Below are 17504 nucleotides of genomic sequence, written 5' to 3'. Positions count from 1 at the left end.
TAATGTATCCTGAAAGTTTTCTTAATTCATAAATTTTTTGGATGCAATACTGATGTGAAAGAATTTGGTCAGGAGTGAAAGATAAATATCTTGAGGAACTTACTTTAATGATGATGAAATAAGTAACATAGGAAGAAGTAGATTTAAAGAGATTTTAAAGTTATAAAAATGGAAGGAAAAAAGACACTAAAGAGGACCTTAACAAAAGGTTTTCTTTCTAATCAGTTAGCAGGTGCTGTGGGTTAAACCCTAAAATGAATTCCATAAATACTGAAATTATTTTCTTATAATTGTATTTTTATGCCAAAAGAGTATATTGTTCAAAATCATTCCCATTCTATAGAATATGGAAAAGATAGCATACTAGCCTTTTTAGCAAATTAACCTAAAAAATAAATATTATGAACCCATGATCAGAATGAAAGATAGTGTATGGTGGGGGGAAGGTGGGAAGATTGGCATTGACCTTCCTCTCTCTCCCTTATCATTACTTTTGTATAATGTTTAATAAACTTTTTTGGAACTTTAAGAGTTATATTTTCTGTTCATGATAGTTTAAATTTGAGGAGAATTAAAAAGAAGAAATATACAGTACTGAAATGAAATTATTGTTTTATGAACGAATAAAATGATAAATATACTTAACCTCTTTGGATTTTAGCATTGCTAACCTAACAGTCAGAAATTGGGAAGAGTATTTATTACATCAGTTTATTTGTAGTAGAGAATTCAATATAATATTTCAATATATTATAAGCTCTTTCTTTTTGGTGACTATGGACAAGTCACTTAGCCTCTTTGAGCCTTAGTTTGCTCTTCTTCAATTTGAGACAGTTGGATTAGATGACTGCTAAAGTCCCTTTTAGTTCTGAATCTCCAAACTTTTTTTTAAAGTTCATTTATTTAATTAATTTAGAGTTTTTGTCCCATGGTTACATGAATCATGTTCTTTCCCTCCCCTCCTCTCACCCCCCTCTCATAGCCAACTAGCATGAATCTCCAAACTTATAATTGGACTAGATCACTTTTTCAGATTCAAATAGGAATGTTGGAGCAATTCAGGAGGTGCTCCTGAAAATGAGGCAAGTTATTGTCAGCCCATTAAGCTTTCCTGTTATCCATTTAAGGAAATCTATTCCTTTTATTTGCTACTTGGTATTGTGGACAAAGTAGAGGGAAAAGCTTTTCATTTCTAGTGTAATTTTTCAGTACCCTTGCCATAATTAACTCTTTTTGTCAGCTGCAAGTCTTTTCTTCTACTCAGGAGGATGCACAATTATTTTTATTTGAGAGAAAGTTAATTTCAAGGTCAGATTTTGGTGTCCCAAGTCAGAAATAGGACTAATAGCTTTTGTGAAGGTGTGGTAGCATTGTGATTTTTTATTTATTTCTCTGCTTCCCAGGTATAGCTATTTAACAAGATTTTTTCTTGCTGTTAGGGTCGGAGGAGAATTGCTCGAGATATAACCCCTGCTAAAAAAGAAAATGAAGAAGAAAAAACAGAAGACAAATTAAGAGATAATAATAAAGAAAATAAAGATATAGAAGAAGAATCTGAAATTGTAGAGAAAAAGGAAAATGAGACACTCCTGGGAAGAAAAAACACACCAAAGCCAAAAGAGAAGAAAATTAGAAAGCAGGAGGAATCTGATAAAGACTCAGATGAAGAGGAAGAGAAAAGACGAGAGAGGTACAATTGTAATGTTTACTCCTTAAAAGTGTTTGCCTCTTGTGATTATAGTACTTTGTTCCTGTGTTAGTGACTCAGGTTTGAGGGAACATATTCTTATTGGGACTTCGTTCCTCTTGTCTAGTGAAGGCGAGACACATTGTGAAGATGATGTGTATTGCCTTACGGAACTGGAGAATAAACTGGTCGCACCATTTTAATAGCACTTGTGCCCTAGACAGTGGCCTCAAAGAAGGCTGCGCAACCCATTCAAAAGAAAGGTCCTGCAGTTGACAGCAGGGAAGGGAGCTGGAGAAAAATGGAGGAAGTGGACAAGAGGAAACAGCGCCAGCAAAAATTCCATTTAAAAAAAGGTACAATGTGGGGAAGCTAACAAACACATGGGTGCACAGTACTAGTAGGTGTTTGTGTGTGTTAGCTTTGTCTCAGACATTTTTATTTGCCAGGTTACTTTATTAGATTAAGTGGCATGCACTAGTGACCCTTTTTTGGAAAGTAAAACTAAAAAGATTTATATTTTATGCCTCACCAATGAAGTTTACTTTTTAAATATACTTCCTGATCTTGGCTAAACAAAAGTCATGGTTTTTTTTCATGGCATTTACTTAGCATTTGAAAGTGACTTCTGACCATATGACTAAACCATATGGCCATTGCTGCTCTAAATGAAGATCACAAAATAGATATAATAATTTTCAAGTGCTAGAAGAAATGTTAACTAGGCTTATAAATAAAATGACATAAGACAAATAGTACTTCTTAATCTACCATCTCCACTAAGTTCTTGATTTTGTTATTATATTCTGTGAAGATAACTTTGTGGGAATCTTTAATCAAGCAATAATTGGGAAAGCTTGACATATATGTCCAAATTTTTCCTGCAACTAGTGACTGCCACTCCTCTGAAAATATGCCATGGTTGTGAAAAAGATGTGAAAAAAGAAAGAGCTATAAATATGAGGGAGAGATATTTCCAGGTATAGTTAGTTTTGTGGTAAAATTTTACAGAGAAAAGAATGTATTATTAGTATGTGTTAGATAGGAACAGAATTCCAGTTAAATTGAAATAAGATCAGCAAGTAAAGATGATGAGATTAGGAGAACTGAAAAGACAAATGCATAATGTTAGGTCTAGAAATATAAACTTGGTAGTAAGGAGAAGAGAGAGCTTAAAGTCATGTATAGAGTTCTAAAGATGTTCATAAAATATGCATTCAGATAAATACTTCTATGAAAATTGTGAGTTAGAAGTTTTTTTTAATTTACAAAGAAAAAGGTGAAAGACTGTTTTGTGAGTCTAAATTTCCTTGTCTTATGCAAAATAGTATTCTTTTTATTGATAAATCAAGCATTTAGGCAACATATATAGTCTCCTTCATATATGTGTGTAGTCATAGTCATACTCACATTCTAAATTTAATGATAATCTAAATATTTTAATAAGAATGATTGCTGGATGACCACTCTACATAGAAATATCTATGATAGGCTGGTGTCTGTCATAGTGAGGAACAAGTCTTAAGAGAGAAATCTTAGCATCAAGTTGTTTTACAGTAACTGGCAGATGCTCACTGGAGAAAATGGAGAATTTGTCCTGTGGCAGTCACTGGACCATCACAGCTTCTGCATTGGGTGACCCAGTGGTTATTATGTTGATGTTTTATACCTGTGCAGTATAATAAAGTATTTGATTGTACTAACTCATCAGCTTTATCTCAGTTAACTTCGATTGTTAACCATTAGTACCACTGGAGTCTCAAAATGGCATTTCAATGATTATTTAGCTTTCATGTATTTTCTGAAGATTAATTCAGAATACAAAGAGGCAATGTGGCATAGTGGATAGCAGGCTGGCCTTGGGAGCAGGAACACTTGGGTTTATATCCTGCCTCTGATACATATTAGCTATGTGGCCAAGTTGAAATCATTTAACTTCTCAGTACTCCCCAAGTAATCTACTAGGATATTAAAGAAAAAAGAGGACTTGTTGATCTTCATCAGTGGAGGATATTTCCATTCAAAGAGTTCACTATATCAGTGAAATCATAGGTTTATGCTCTTCCTTATCCCTCCCTAAAAAGACAAAAAACCCCAACCAGTATATTGTAGTTTAAGTAATTAATTTTGGTATAATGTTTATTAGACTCTCATACCCTCTATTTTAGATAAGCTCCTGGAAGATGGTAGGCTAGAAGTAAATAAAGATAATTAATAATAGCATTTTGACTTTGAAAGCCACCTCTCAGTTTCAGTGGATGATCTAACACATAGATCTCCTTGTAAAGCTATTATCACAAAGCTTTTTTTTTTTAATGCACACAAAAAGCAGGTCTTTTTTTTTTTTTTTTTTTTTTTTTTTTTGTCAATGTAAAACATTCCTGGCCTAGTATCCTTCACAAGGAAGGATTAATTCCTACATTTTTAGTTTCAAAGGTCTTGAAAAGATCTCTATGGATTAGTTTCTCATGTAGGATATCCATAGCACAGACCCTGAAAACATCTTTGTTGTGATGCTTCAGTGCATTTTTTTTTTACTTTATTCCATTTTATTTTATTTTATTTGCCAAAATTATTCTTGTCCCTCTCTCATCTTTGTTTTTTTTTCCCTTTAAGAAGTGTCTGAGTTGACATTTGGTACAGTGCACCTTTACATAATTAAACCCTTACTTAGTCCATGATAATCTTCTCCTTCTCCTCCTTCTTCTCCTTCTCCATCATGTTATGAAGGTAATGTTTAAATAGGTAGTGAATATTCTGCACCATTTTTTTTTCTTTGCCCATGCAGTTGTGTTTGTTGTTGTTATTTACCATTACATAATTAGTAGCATTATCAATATTATAACTTGCTACAGGGAGGAAATTGAAAACAAAGAGGAATCTGAAGGGGAGGAAGATGAGGAGGACATAGAGCCCTGCCTAACAGGAACCAAAGTAAAAGTAAAATATGGACGTGGAAAAACTCAGAAAATTTATGAAGCCAGTATTAAAAGTACTGAAATTGATGATGGAGAGGTTTTATACTTGGTGCATTACTATGGATGGAATGTCAGGTAAGAAGGAAACAAATTTCCTTATAAATGGATCTTAATTCTCAATTATAGATAGCATACTGTTTCCAATAGGAATAAATGATCATTTGGATTTCATAAAGAGGAAATGGTTTATGGCATACAAATTCAGATCAATTCAGTTATATAACTAAGATAAAACACTTTCTCAGTGTTAAAATAAATAACTTAGAACCAATTTTAAATAACATTTTTAATTGCAGTGTACTTCCTCATACAAGAAGCATAGGATTTCTAATCTCTCATAGCCAACATTAAAAGCTATTTGCTTGCTGCATAAAATAAATTTAACATCTAATATTTTTACACATTTATATATAATTAATTTATATATATTAAACTGCATTGATGGCTTTAGGAAAAGTTAGATTTTATGAATATTGGTTTTAGTTATATATTATCCCTTGGTCTCATTATTTTCTGCTTTTTAATTCCTTTAAAATCTTGCCTTGTTGTATATTCTTTATGTTTATCACCAGTATGTCTGTTTGGTTTTCTGAAACATTTACACCATTCATCATACCCTTGCTTGTACTCTTTTTTTTTTTTTTTTTTTTTTTTTTTTTTTTTTTTTTTAAGTTTTCCAACTTTCCTTGTCATTTAGCTTAGCTTCCTTTTAATAGGCCACTGGCCAACTTCTAAGTTGATAACCAGATTATTCATGAAATCCTATAGTAAACTTTGCTTTGCCTTCAGTCCACAAAGGCTAATTTTATTCTGTCCCACCAATACAGCTACAATAGGATCTACCCTGATTCAAGATTGTCCCTGATTCAGAGAATGATTAACAAGGCTGAGATGCTTCCAGGGTTCTGAATCCCTGGAAACAGCCATGGTCAGCCCCAGGTCAGTCCTGGAATTGTCCCCAGCTTTCTGGGTGTCCCTTGGCTCTGAGGCCAGGTAGGACCTATCTATGACGTTCTAGATTGTTGTTAACCCTTAGGCACTGCAGCAAACCTTGTATTAAGTGGTTACCACTTAAGGATGGGCACTGTGCTAGGTGCTGGAGTAGATACAAAGCTTTGATGTCTATACAGATAGTCTATACAGATAACATGGTAAATTAGTTAAAAGGCATTAGAAAGTTACTAATGTGCTATTTATGAAGGGGGGGGGACATTGTTACAACTCAGAAATACAGTAGTCAAAACTCACATTTATATACATTTTCATGTGAGCTATCTGTGAAAATATTATTACTCCCATTTTACAGGTGAGGAAACTGAGGCTCATAGAGGGTAAGTGCCTTGCCTATGGTCACAGCATTAGAGGGCTTGGAGTCAAGTCTTCTGATTCCACAACTGTGCTTTCTAGTACATCATACTGCCTCTCGTAACCCTAGAATTTGCAGAAAAACTAGACAAAATCCCAGCCATTCAATACTTCCTCATAGTATTTGTTATGACCCATTGCCATTGGATCTCTAGGTCTGGAGGAATGAAGCTGAGGCCAGTTCCAATCAAAAAAAGAGGAGGCAGAAGGACTCTTGGATTATCTCTAGCTTTCAACAGTATTATATAATGGAGAGAGCACTGAACTTGGAGTCAGAAGAACTGGATTTGAGTGACAGGCTCTGCCACTTACTGTTCTGTGTGACCTTGGGCAAGTCACGTCTCTGAGCCTCAGTTTTTATGGATCGTAGAGTTTAAAAACAGAAGGGACCTTAGAAGTCATTTAATTCAACTTGCTCATTTTACAGATGAAGAAACAGACCCAGGGAAGTCATACAGGTAGTAAGTAGCAGAGCCAGGATTCGAACCCAGGTCTTCTAACTCCAAATCCAGTGCTCTTTCCACTATACCTACCACGTTGCCTCTCAGAAACTACCTTACAGGGTTGTTATGAGGATCAGATGAGATACTATATGTGAAAAGTGCTATATAAATATAAGGTATTATTATTTAAAGTTTTATATGCTTGTGTATTATGTGTCCTAAAAGCTGTGTTATCTGGCATCAGAAAACTCTAGAAACTGTCAATTCTGATATGCCCTAATCTAATAAACAACACCAATGCTATTGAAATTCAGTCACAGTATTCATAGTATCAAGATATTTTGAAAAAGCCTGGAGGAAATAGTTATTGTTGTCTCATAACTTGATATAAATAGAATTAACTTAAAGAAAAAAGTAAAATACTTTGCCCAAATTTCACATAGTTTCCTAAAAGACAGCCATGTTAAATACAGGGTGTGTAGTTTTAATCTTTAATAGTTAAATGCTCCATTGAGACTTTTGGAACACCCTGTTTAGTTTTATTAGCAATATAAGAAGCTAGGTAAAGGTGATTGTGAAAAGCACTAAAGTATTCAGTGGAAGGAATTTTTTAAAAGAATCAAGCTGAGGGAAAGTGATAAAAATAAAAATCTGTTGATCTTTTAGCTAACTGAATAAACCTGGTGACTAATCTTTCTCTACCCCTCAGAATCAGAACTGCAATTTTAAAGGTTGAAAGCCCAGGGGTAGAAAGCACCTTCAGAAATTCTTTTGAAATTGTTTTAAAGTCTTAATATTTGCTGTCCTTACCTTTGACCTCTTTTCTCCATTAATAATTCTACCCTCTTACCCTTCTTATTCCAGGCTGGTTCTATCTTCCCTTCCCCCTAGCTAAGGAACAACTTAAAATTGATATTTCTATTGCATATTAACTTAAAAAAATTTCTTTCCTGTTGTCACATGGTAATCTATAGCTATTATGATATTCCAACTCTTAGTTGTAACTAGATCTTGTTTTATTCTCAGCATGCTGGATAACAAAACTTTTATTGGATGTTAGCTATACTTTTATATCTTGAGAAGAGTCAAAATTTATGATGTTTTGTCATTGTTAAATCTCTGTGTTGTTTATTTTAAGGTATGATGAATGGGTGAAGGCTGACAGGATAATCTGGCCTTTGGACAAAGGTGGACCAAAGAGAAAACAGAAGAAAAAAGCTAAAGTAATGTTTAAAGATTAGTAACTATGATAACTGATAAACTTTTTATTAAGATGAATTGATCAACATGTACCTCATCCATTACTACATCTTAATTTCAGATATTTAATGATAGTTGTCAACTGTGTAAATATTCTACATAGGATTATATACCCAGCTCTGATGTTCTCCTGACTTCCATTCTCATATTACCACTTGCCTCCTACCGAATGGACATTTCAAACTGTCTCCCATAGGTATATCAAGTTCAGTAGGTCCAAAAATGAAATCATTATTACCAGCACTAGAGACCTTCTCATACACCTCCCCACCAAGTCCACCCTTCTTCTGACCTTCTCTATTACTTTTAAAGGTACCACCATCCTTCTAATCATTAAGATTCAGAATTGTATTATTTTTATCTCCCCACCTTATCCCACATATCCATCCAGTTGCCAGATTTTGTCAAGTCTACCTTCAAAATCATCCCATACATTCTTCCTTTCTCTCTACATCACAGCCACTCTAGATCAGGTTGTTCTCACCTCTCATTTAGACTACTGTTAATAGCCTCCTAATTGGTCTCCCAGCCTCAAATTCTCTCCTACTCTAGTCTGTCTCTTACACAGTTTGCCAAAGCATTAGTCTGAATGTTATTCACATATTCAATAAACATCAATTACCATGAAGAGCAAATGAAAACTCCTCTGTTTGGCATTTAAAGCCCCTAACAATATCCAAACTTCTTTTCTTTCTCTCCTTCATTCACCCTATATTCAGTCCAATCAAAGTGGATTCCTTATTGTTCCTCCCCATAAAACACTGACCCATCCCTGTCACTTTGTACAAACTCTTCCCTCATGCCTGGAATGTACATATGTCTCTTATAGTCTAGTTTCTTTCAGAGCTGAGCTCGAACCTTACCTCCTCCATAAGGTCTTTGCTTATTTCCTCCTTCTTCCAACTGCTAGTGCCTTCTTCTAAATGTGTGTGTATTTATTTATTTATGTTATATAAAATAGGTTTTATAAATGTACACACACACATACATAGAGGACAAGAGAGATAATTTATTTCCAGATTTTGCATCTGCTATCATCACTCAACAACCTTTCCTCTTTTGAAGTTCACCCTAATGTTATTTACCATACAGTTCAAATTTAGGTGATTGTTATCTGATGGCCCCTATATTATTCTCCCTCCTTTCTAAAGGAATTCAGAACCTGGTTAACAGTCTTCCTTGACACCCCAAGTCCTACTTTACATAGGGGAATTCAGTATTCATTTAAATACTAGAATCTCCAATTTCCTCGTTTGCTTTAATTCTCTTTCCTACTCATCTCTCCATTTCAGTTAATCTCAGAGATGTTCCTCTCCTTGATCTCTTCTACAAATATTCCATTTCATGATTAAGATTTTGAAATTTTTTTTCTCATCATAACCTCCTTTCAGTCCACCTTTCTCTGTGCTTTACTTTTTCTTTGTCTTTACCCTGCCCCCTAGTGTCTCTCCACACCTCATTACTTTCCTATGCCATCACTCCTGGACTAGATTCACTTTTCCTCCCCTCCTAGACTTTACCTTCTGATTGACTAATTCAACTTTATATTATGTCCTCTGCTGTTGAATTTTTTTGTTGTTGTTCCTTTGCCACTCATACCTTTTTAACAACCACTCTGGGTTATTCCTACTGTGGTCTTTCTCTGTTTTTACGTGCTAATAAACTGAGATGGAGGAAGTTAGACAATTTTTACCAACTAGGTTTACCTTCTCTTTATGGACTCTGATCTCAACAAGGCTCTTAATGCCTTTTTACAGTTGTCTTATTCCTTCTAAATAGATTCTTTTTTCCATTCCTCACAGCAACTGTTCCAAATCTCTTCTGTTTTCTTACATTCTGTTGCTTCCTTGTCCCCATACCATCATACTTTATTGAGGAAATAGTGGCCATTTGCTATAAGCTTCTCTCCTGACTCCTTGTCTGACAAACCTTTGACATCATCCCCTATTTTCCTTGTTACTTAAGTCTTTGAAGAGGCAGCCCTTTCCTTGACAAGGCTAGCCTCTATATGTACCCTCTTTTCTTTTTCAGCAGATTGGTCCCACTATCATCCCCACTATCTTTCTACTTTTCAACCCTTCTTATCTATTGGTGCCTTCATTCCTGCCCTCACTGTCTAAAAACACACACAAGTTTCTTCAAATCTTAAAAAAGCCTTATTGTATCTACCATCCCTCTAAGCTATTGTCCTATATATCTACCTCCTTTCTCAGCCAAATTCCTTGAAAAATCTATCTATACTCATTGCTCTCATTTCCTTTTCTTATTTTTCTAAACTCTACACAGTCTGATTTCCAACTTCATCACTCGGCTGAAATTGCCCTTTCCAGCTATCATTTAGCAAAATCACTTAATTGCCAAATCTGGTGATGTTTTCTCAGCCCATATTCTTCTTGACATCTTTATAGCATTTATCATAGTTAACTACACTTTCCTCTCTTGGTTTTTGTGATTCTTCTTTCTTAGTTCTCTACCTTTTTGACTTCTTTTTCTCATTCTTCTCTGGGATTGTCATCTACAACAAACTTCCTGATTGAGTGTGTTCCTCAAGGCTCCACTCTGAGCCCTATTCTTGCTAAATATTATATTTTGGTGATCATATTCACTCCTATGTGTTTGACTATTAACTATAGAGACTGATAGTTCTCAGATCTATTTATACAAGTCATTTTCACAAGATATAATGCCATTTTACCAATTGCTTTCTGAGAATTTGAACTGGGTATGCTGTAGCTATTTCAAACTCTGCGTGTCCCAAACAGAACTCATTATCTTTCTTTTTAAACCCACCCTTTTTATGAATTTGCCATTTCTCCAGAGGGTACCACAATTGTTCCACTCATTCAGGCTTGTTATTTGGTATCATCTTTGTCTCCTCACTGTTTCCTTATGTATCCAGTCACCTGGCAAATCTTGTTTTCTACCTTCACAGCATCTCTTGCATTGTTCCCCTTTTCTTAACTCAGATGGCCACCACCCTTGTTCAGGATCTCATCACTTTTTCCTTAGGCTATTAACAGTTGCTTGTAGTTGGTCACCTTAACTGAAGTCTTTCCCTTTTCACATAGCTGCTAACCTGATTTTCCCAAAACCCAGTGTGACAACATCTGGGCTTTGGGAAAATCAAGTTAGCAGCTATATGAATTGTTACTTACTCTCTTACTCAGTAAACTCTAATAAGCCCCTATTTTATTATTTCCTGAATAAAACATAAACCCCTTTGTTGCATTTAAAGTTCCTCACAACTTGGTTCCAACCTGTTTTTCTAGACTTGTATATTATTCCCCTTCATGCACAATGCAGTCTAGCAAAACTGATGTTGCTTTTCTCCTGTGTGGTTGAAATCCATACCTACAAAGCACTTTCTCATCATCTCTCTCAGAATCTCCAATTTCATTCAACATTCAGTTTAAGAACTACTTTTTACATGAGACTTTTCTGATTTCTTCTGCCTTCCTTTGTTCCCAGCTACCAGTGATTTTCCTCAACTCTGTATCTATAAATTTTTGAGGTCAGAATGTTTCATTTTTGTCTAATTCCTAGAATAGAACCTGGCACATAGGCTTAATAAATACTTACTGATTTTTTTTGCCCATATAACAGACACAAATATCTTTTGACTGAAGTCCAATAGGAGTTAAAAAATATTATTATAACTAAAACACTTACATATTACCTCAGAAAGGTGGCAATCTAACCCTCCTTAAGAGAAGTTTGATTTACTTAAGGATAATATTTTATATTAATCTAAAGAAGGATATTTTTAATTTCTCCAAAGTGTAATGAGGGGTAATTGTATAGTTTTTCATTTCCTGAACAAGACCTTCACAGTATAATATAATAATTAGTAGTCTCATAAATGCTCATAACATGAGAAATATCTATATTCAAATAAAAATTCAAAACGTTCTAATATAAATGATTTTTTTCCTATATGATTGTTGCCTTATGTTGCTATAAATAATTAGGAATTGACTTTTAAATGATATTAGGTAACATATTTTATGGTTTTCCTCTGCTTCCATTTTGAATTGGGGAATAAAATTTGCATTAAAAGTACCATATTTCAAAATAAATGTCCCAATGAAGTTTTTTGTTGTTGTTGTTATACAGAATAAAGAAGACAGTGAAAAGGACGAAAAGAAGGATGAAGAGAGACAGAAGTCAAAACGTGGACGTCCCCCTTTGAAGTCCACCCTTCCATCAAATATGTCTTATGGTATCTCCAAGTCTCCAAACATTGAAGGGAAAATGGGTGCCCGAAGTGCACGAAGCAGCTTACCAGACAGCTCACCTCTGACAAATGGAATGGAAGGTACAGAATTTTAGATCACTCAGATATTTTTGCATAGTCAAGTTAATAAAAAGTAAAATTTCAATGATTTAAGGGGTTTTTTTACCCTACATCATTTTGGTTTCCAATCTCCAACAATTTTAAAGTAGAAAAGTCTAGGAGAGAAGGATATTTGTTTTGTTGTAACTTTTTAATTTCTAAAAATTGAGTGAGGTTTAATTTAACTTAAGAATACCTCAAAGACAAACAAGATGTAACTCAGGACTATTTACTTCTGAGAGAGAATCATTTGGTAGGCTATAATGCCCAATGTGTGCTTCATATCCTGTAAAAATAAAAGGAATCTAAAAAAAACCACCAGAATTAGATTCCTTCTGTATATTCAGTATATTTTATTAGCCCCAAAGGAGGAGGACAAATGTTAAAATATTACAAGGCTTTTTTTTTCTGAAGATCATACAAGGAAACATGCTTTCTGCTTGTTTTATACCTTTCTTTCCTGCTTTTGTGAACTCTTCTATATCATTCCAGAAATATGAAACAACTATTTTTTTCATCTTTCAAGAATCTTTTTCTTCTTTCTTAATAAACTGCTCATTCATTCTTCCCCATTACCTTATCCAAAGGAATATTTATTTATTTAATTTCCATGGTTACATGATTCATGTTTTTATTTTCCCCTTCACCGCGCCCCCCCCCCAGCTGATGTGCATTTCCCCTGGTTTTAACATGTGTCATCGATCAAGACTTATTTCCATATTATTGATAGTTGCATTGGTGTGGTAGTTTCGAGTCTACATCCCCAATCATGTCCACCTCAACCCATGCATTCAAGCAGTTGTTTTTCTTATATGTTTCCTCTCCTACAGTCCTTCCTCTGAATATGGGTAGTGTTCTTTTTCATAAATCCCTCAGAATTGTCCCTGTGTCATTGCATTGCTGCTAGTACAGAAGTCCATTACATTCGATTTTACCACGGTGTATCAGTCTCTGTGTACAGTGTTCTTCTTTCACTCTGAATCAATTCCTGGAGGTCGTTCCAGTTCACATGGAATTCCTCCAGTTTATTATTCCCAAAGGGATATTTTAAATTACAAATACTCATAAAACAAGGAAGGGAAAAATACCCTCTTCAATACCTATTTCCTTTAAAACACATTTCTAAGAAAAGGAAATATTTGGTTTGGAGTATTTCTATCTGTTTTTATTTAGGCTTCAGGATTTGTGTTCCTTCATCATAAGACTTCTCTTTTAAAGATACTTTTCAGTGTGCATTAACTAAGATATTACTTTGTCACTGAAAATTTGTTATCACTGACACACCAGTCTATTTTGACCTTATTCTAAAAGGAACCGCTTGGGAGTCAGCAAAAGAAAGATTACCAATATCTTTAACCTACTCACCAAAGAACTGTATTAAAAATTTGATAACTAACTTTAAAACTACCTTTGCTTAATCTAGATATGATTTTTGTATCAGTACCAAATAAAATGCTGTAATGAAATATTAAAACACTGAACAATTATAATAGTAGATTTTGTTTAATACCCATTAGATACTAGATTCAGAACACTGCTAATATGCCAAGAGGTTAATACCCCAACATTAATCTTTAGGTAAGTATAGCGATGTTGCAGACTAAATCAGGATGCTAAAGAAAATCTCCAAATAACTATTGTAGTTGCACTGATTTTATACTCTTTATTTAGCTAAAGTTTTTATGCAAAAATTGGAAATTCCCCTTAAATTAAAAAAAGATAAATTCTGGTATTTTTTTGTTATTTTATATCTTTATTGCAGCTGTATTTTTTAGTTTGTTTTGAAGGCTTTTTATAGCAATATCTTTCTTCCACAGACTCTGCTTCATCTGATAGTGAAATTGAAGACACTTCAGATAAGAATTTAGTAAATGAAGAACTTTCTCCAGAGATTATAGAAGAACTAGAAAAGAGTGAAAAATTTACTGATGACAAGATAGAAGAAGAAAACCCACAATTCCCACATGTGTTAAAAGAAAATGATAGGACTCAAGTACAGCCTTTAGAAACTTTGAAGTTGGAAGTTGAAGAAAGTGAACAAATAGTGCAAATTTTTGGAAACAAAATGGAGCAAATAGAAGATATTAAGAAAGAGACAGAAAAATCTCCTAAAGGCAAAGGAAGAAAAAATAAGACAAAAGATCTTTCTCTGGAGACTATAAAGATTTCTCCACTGAGCCAGGATGAAGCAAGAAGTGAATCTTACATAGAACCTCTTAGTCTAGAAGTTTCTTCTTTAGAAAGTAAAGATTTTTCCTCTACTACTGAAGATGAAACAGACTCATGCACAAAAGAAAAAAAATTAAAGAGGAAAATATCAGGACAGTCATCACCAGAAAAGAAAATTCGAGTTGAGAATGAGATGGAAGTGCCTGATCTTGTGTCCGAAGAAAGAACCAATGACTATGTTGTATCTGAGGAATTGAAGGAATTAAGTTCTGAAGAGCAGCCTGAAACGGAACATGAGGAGATGCCATCATTGATAGCAGAGTCAGAGCAACAAGTTCAAGATGTAACCAGGGAAAATTTTGACTTTCCGTCTGAAGAAACTGAGAATGTTGTAGTAAAAGAAGAAGAAGAAGAAGAAGAAGAAGATGTCATGCCTCTGATTGGACCTGAAACCTTGGTTTGTCACGAAGTGGACCTTGACGACTTGGATGAGAAGGATAAGAACAGTGCTGATGAGGCAGGCACAGAAACACTTGATCCAGTCAGCCCTGTTCCCAATCCCCCTGCTTTGCCCCCAGCTGCCCCACCTGGATTCTCTGCTCCTTCCCCACTTGCTCTCAGCCAGGAGGAGTCTCGAAGTATCAAAAGTGAGAGTGACATAACCATTGAAGTTGACAGTGTAGCTGAAGAGTCTCAAGAAGGCCTCTGTGAGAGTGAGTCAGCCAATGGATTTGAAGCTAGCACAACATCAAGCACCTGTAGTGTGACTGCCCAAGAAAGAGAAGTCAGAGACAAAGGTAGGTGTTCTCTGAGGATGCATGGTCTATGTGCTAGACATCTCTGACTTTGTCATCTCTGACACCTGGGAATTTTTAAAGGAAAAGTCTTTTCTTTCCTTGGCATTTGGATTCCTAAAACACATTAGCAAAGACATGGTGATTCATAACAGTATAATGGAATAAGGGTTGATGCTTGCTTAATGGATTTTTTTTTTTAATCTCTTTACTTCAGGCCAGAAAAGGCAAAGTGATGGAAATGGTGGATCATTAGCAAAAAAACAGAAGCGTCCCCCCAAACGAACAAGTGCTACTGTCAAAAATGAAAAGAATGGCGCAGGTAGACCTCTTCTTACCATTTGCTTCTATATTTTTCATTTATTCCAGAGTTTCCTTAGTTTCGTCATCATTTTCAAGATGAATAATTTGCCATTTCTCTGTGTACCTGTGTGTGTTTACATTTAAAAAAATTTTAATCTAGTTCTGTAGTTCAATTCTTAATTATGAAAGTCACTGAAATTATATTGTCAGCTTCATCTTTTCACTTTTTCTTATTTTTATAATGATTTAATATTAGTCAAACATATTCCTCAGAAAAATTAAATGAAGGAAATAATTTTATAGGAGTTTTATTTGTCCTACTAAATTTAAGTTTTTAAATGAGAATTTTTAACTTTAGTTAACAGAACTAGTTTCTCAGATCAACAGGATATTTTTTTTTCAGGCATAAGGAAATTACTTAGGTGAATGAGACCCCAACACAGTCATATATACATATATCATGGCTAAATTTTTGTGAAACAGAGGTATAGAGAAATTCTTGAAAAATCATTTTTTGTGTGGAAAAAAGCCATAATTTTTGACATTTAAATTTTTTGTTTTTTATTTTGAAGTCTAGGTCAAAGCCTATTGAAACATATTTCCAAATTACTAGTACTTTAATGATTAAAATGAGTGCATTACTGACTACCATTTTAAATCTCTGTTGTATAGAAGTTTTTGTTGTATTTGGCCTGTAGTAATTTAAGGCAAAGATATTACTTTTTTGGATACCTTTCATGTATTTCTAGCCATTAAGGAACCTCTGCCATATTATTGTATTTCAGTGTGTGGTGGGGATTTCAGTGTGTGGTGGGGCTGGGTGGGGAAGAATAATATTCTAAGTCTGTGGTGATTTAGTATACCTCTTTTGGTAGCCAGTCTACTCACAGGAAGTAGCACTGAGAAAACAGCATATTATTCCAAAGAATACATAACATTTTGTTAGCGTATTTATTTCTACATGGTGGTTAGAAACAAAGGTGTTTGTATTTTTAAATGTTTTGGGGGAGTACTTTTATTTAGTCCTTCAGAAAGACTTTAGAAAAGAGGCAAAAATAAGTTAACTATTGATAACATAGATTAACAAAATATAATGAAAATCACATTGAGTTTGTATCACCACTCAAAAACTGCATAAAGCAAAACACTATCTTGCCAACTAGATGCTGTCATTTTAACATCAAATATTATAATTCAAACCCTATTTTCTTTTTGTTATTTGAAGAAAGCTACATTTGACCTTCCCTTCATTTGGTGACTGTTAATTCACTATCCATTTTTCCTATCTCTGCTTTGAACACATGACATTGTCAGCAGCCTCTGATGGGATTCTTTCTCTTGTTATAGGACAAAGCAGTGATAGTGAAGACCTTCCTGTCCCAGACAGTACAAGTAAATGCACGCCAGTAAAACACATACACGTGGCAAAGCCCCCAAAGCTTGCTCGATCTCCAGCAAGAATGATGTCGCCTCACATCAAAGATGGAGACAAGGACAAACACCGAGACAAGCATCAAAATTCATCCCCTAGGGCATATAAGTGGAGTTTTCAACTTAGTAAGAAACATTTTAAAAACATTCATTCCAGAATTCTTAACTAGTAATGTAGTTCTCTGGAAATAATCATCATTTATGAACTTAAGAGTTTTTGCCTTCCTGTATGTGCTTTTTAATATAAAAACAGTGACTTAAAAGGTGAACTTAGCTAGAAAATGAGACAGATGCATCATTGCATACATATCTGAAAAATACAAACATGCCACTTTTTTATGGACCAGGCAATAATAATCCATACGAGACAGTGTAATATGATGAATAATAGATAATGGGCTGACCTCAGGCAAGGAGAGTTGGGTTCAATTCCTAATACTGGTGCATACTGACTGTCTAAAGCTGGAGGAGTCACTCTTGGTATCCTAGACAATGGTATAAGTTGCTTATTTACATTGTTAGAAGGGATTTACTTCCTTGAAAGATCTATATACTGACAAAATCATAAATGTAGACCAAAAAATACATAATAACTATAATCTGCTAGTTGTTTTAGCTAAGGTTGGAAATGCAAACAAGATCTTTTAGTTTGTGAATTCATTAATTATTCTGTGTTCACAGTTATTAGTTTAAGTGTAGTATCATCATTTTAGTGACTTAAATGGCATTTGTTCTGATTGC

The 17504-nt window shown here is 34.4% G+C and overlaps 1 protein-coding gene across 6 annotated transcripts in view; it reads left to right on the top strand.

The window, feature by feature from the left end:
- Window positions 1–17504, top strand: part of ARID4A (AT-rich interaction domain 4A) — a 106716-nt gene that overhangs the window by 66483 nt on the left and 22729 nt on the right. For 4 of the 6 annotated variants that reach the window (XM_044664887.1, XM_044664886.1, XM_044664888.1 and 1 more), the window contains exons 16-22: window positions 1440–1690; window positions 4543–4740; window positions 7612–7696; window positions 11847–12048; window positions 13884–15032; window positions 15247–15351; window positions 16680–16889. In XM_044664887.1, coding sequence (XP_044520822.1) covers window positions 1440–1690; window positions 4543–4740; window positions 7612–7696; window positions 11847–12048; window positions 13884–15032; window positions 15247–15351; window positions 16680–16889 — 2200 coding nt within the window. The remainder of the gene's footprint in view (window positions 1–1439; window positions 1691–4542; window positions 4741–7611; window positions 7697–11846; window positions 12049–13883; window positions 15033–15246; window positions 15352–16679; window positions 16890–17504) is intronic. The other 2 variants (XM_044664891.1, XM_044664892.1) reach the window with 2 other exon arrangements.

The sequence above is a fragment of the Gracilinanus agilis genome, chromosome 2, assembly GCF_016433145.1.
Source record: "Gracilinanus agilis isolate LMUSP501 chromosome 2, AgileGrace, whole genome shotgun sequence".
Lineage (NCBI taxonomy): Eukaryota > Metazoa > Chordata > Mammalia > Didelphimorphia > Didelphidae > Gracilinanus > Gracilinanus agilis.
This window is presented reverse-complemented; position numbering and strand designations above follow the sequence as displayed.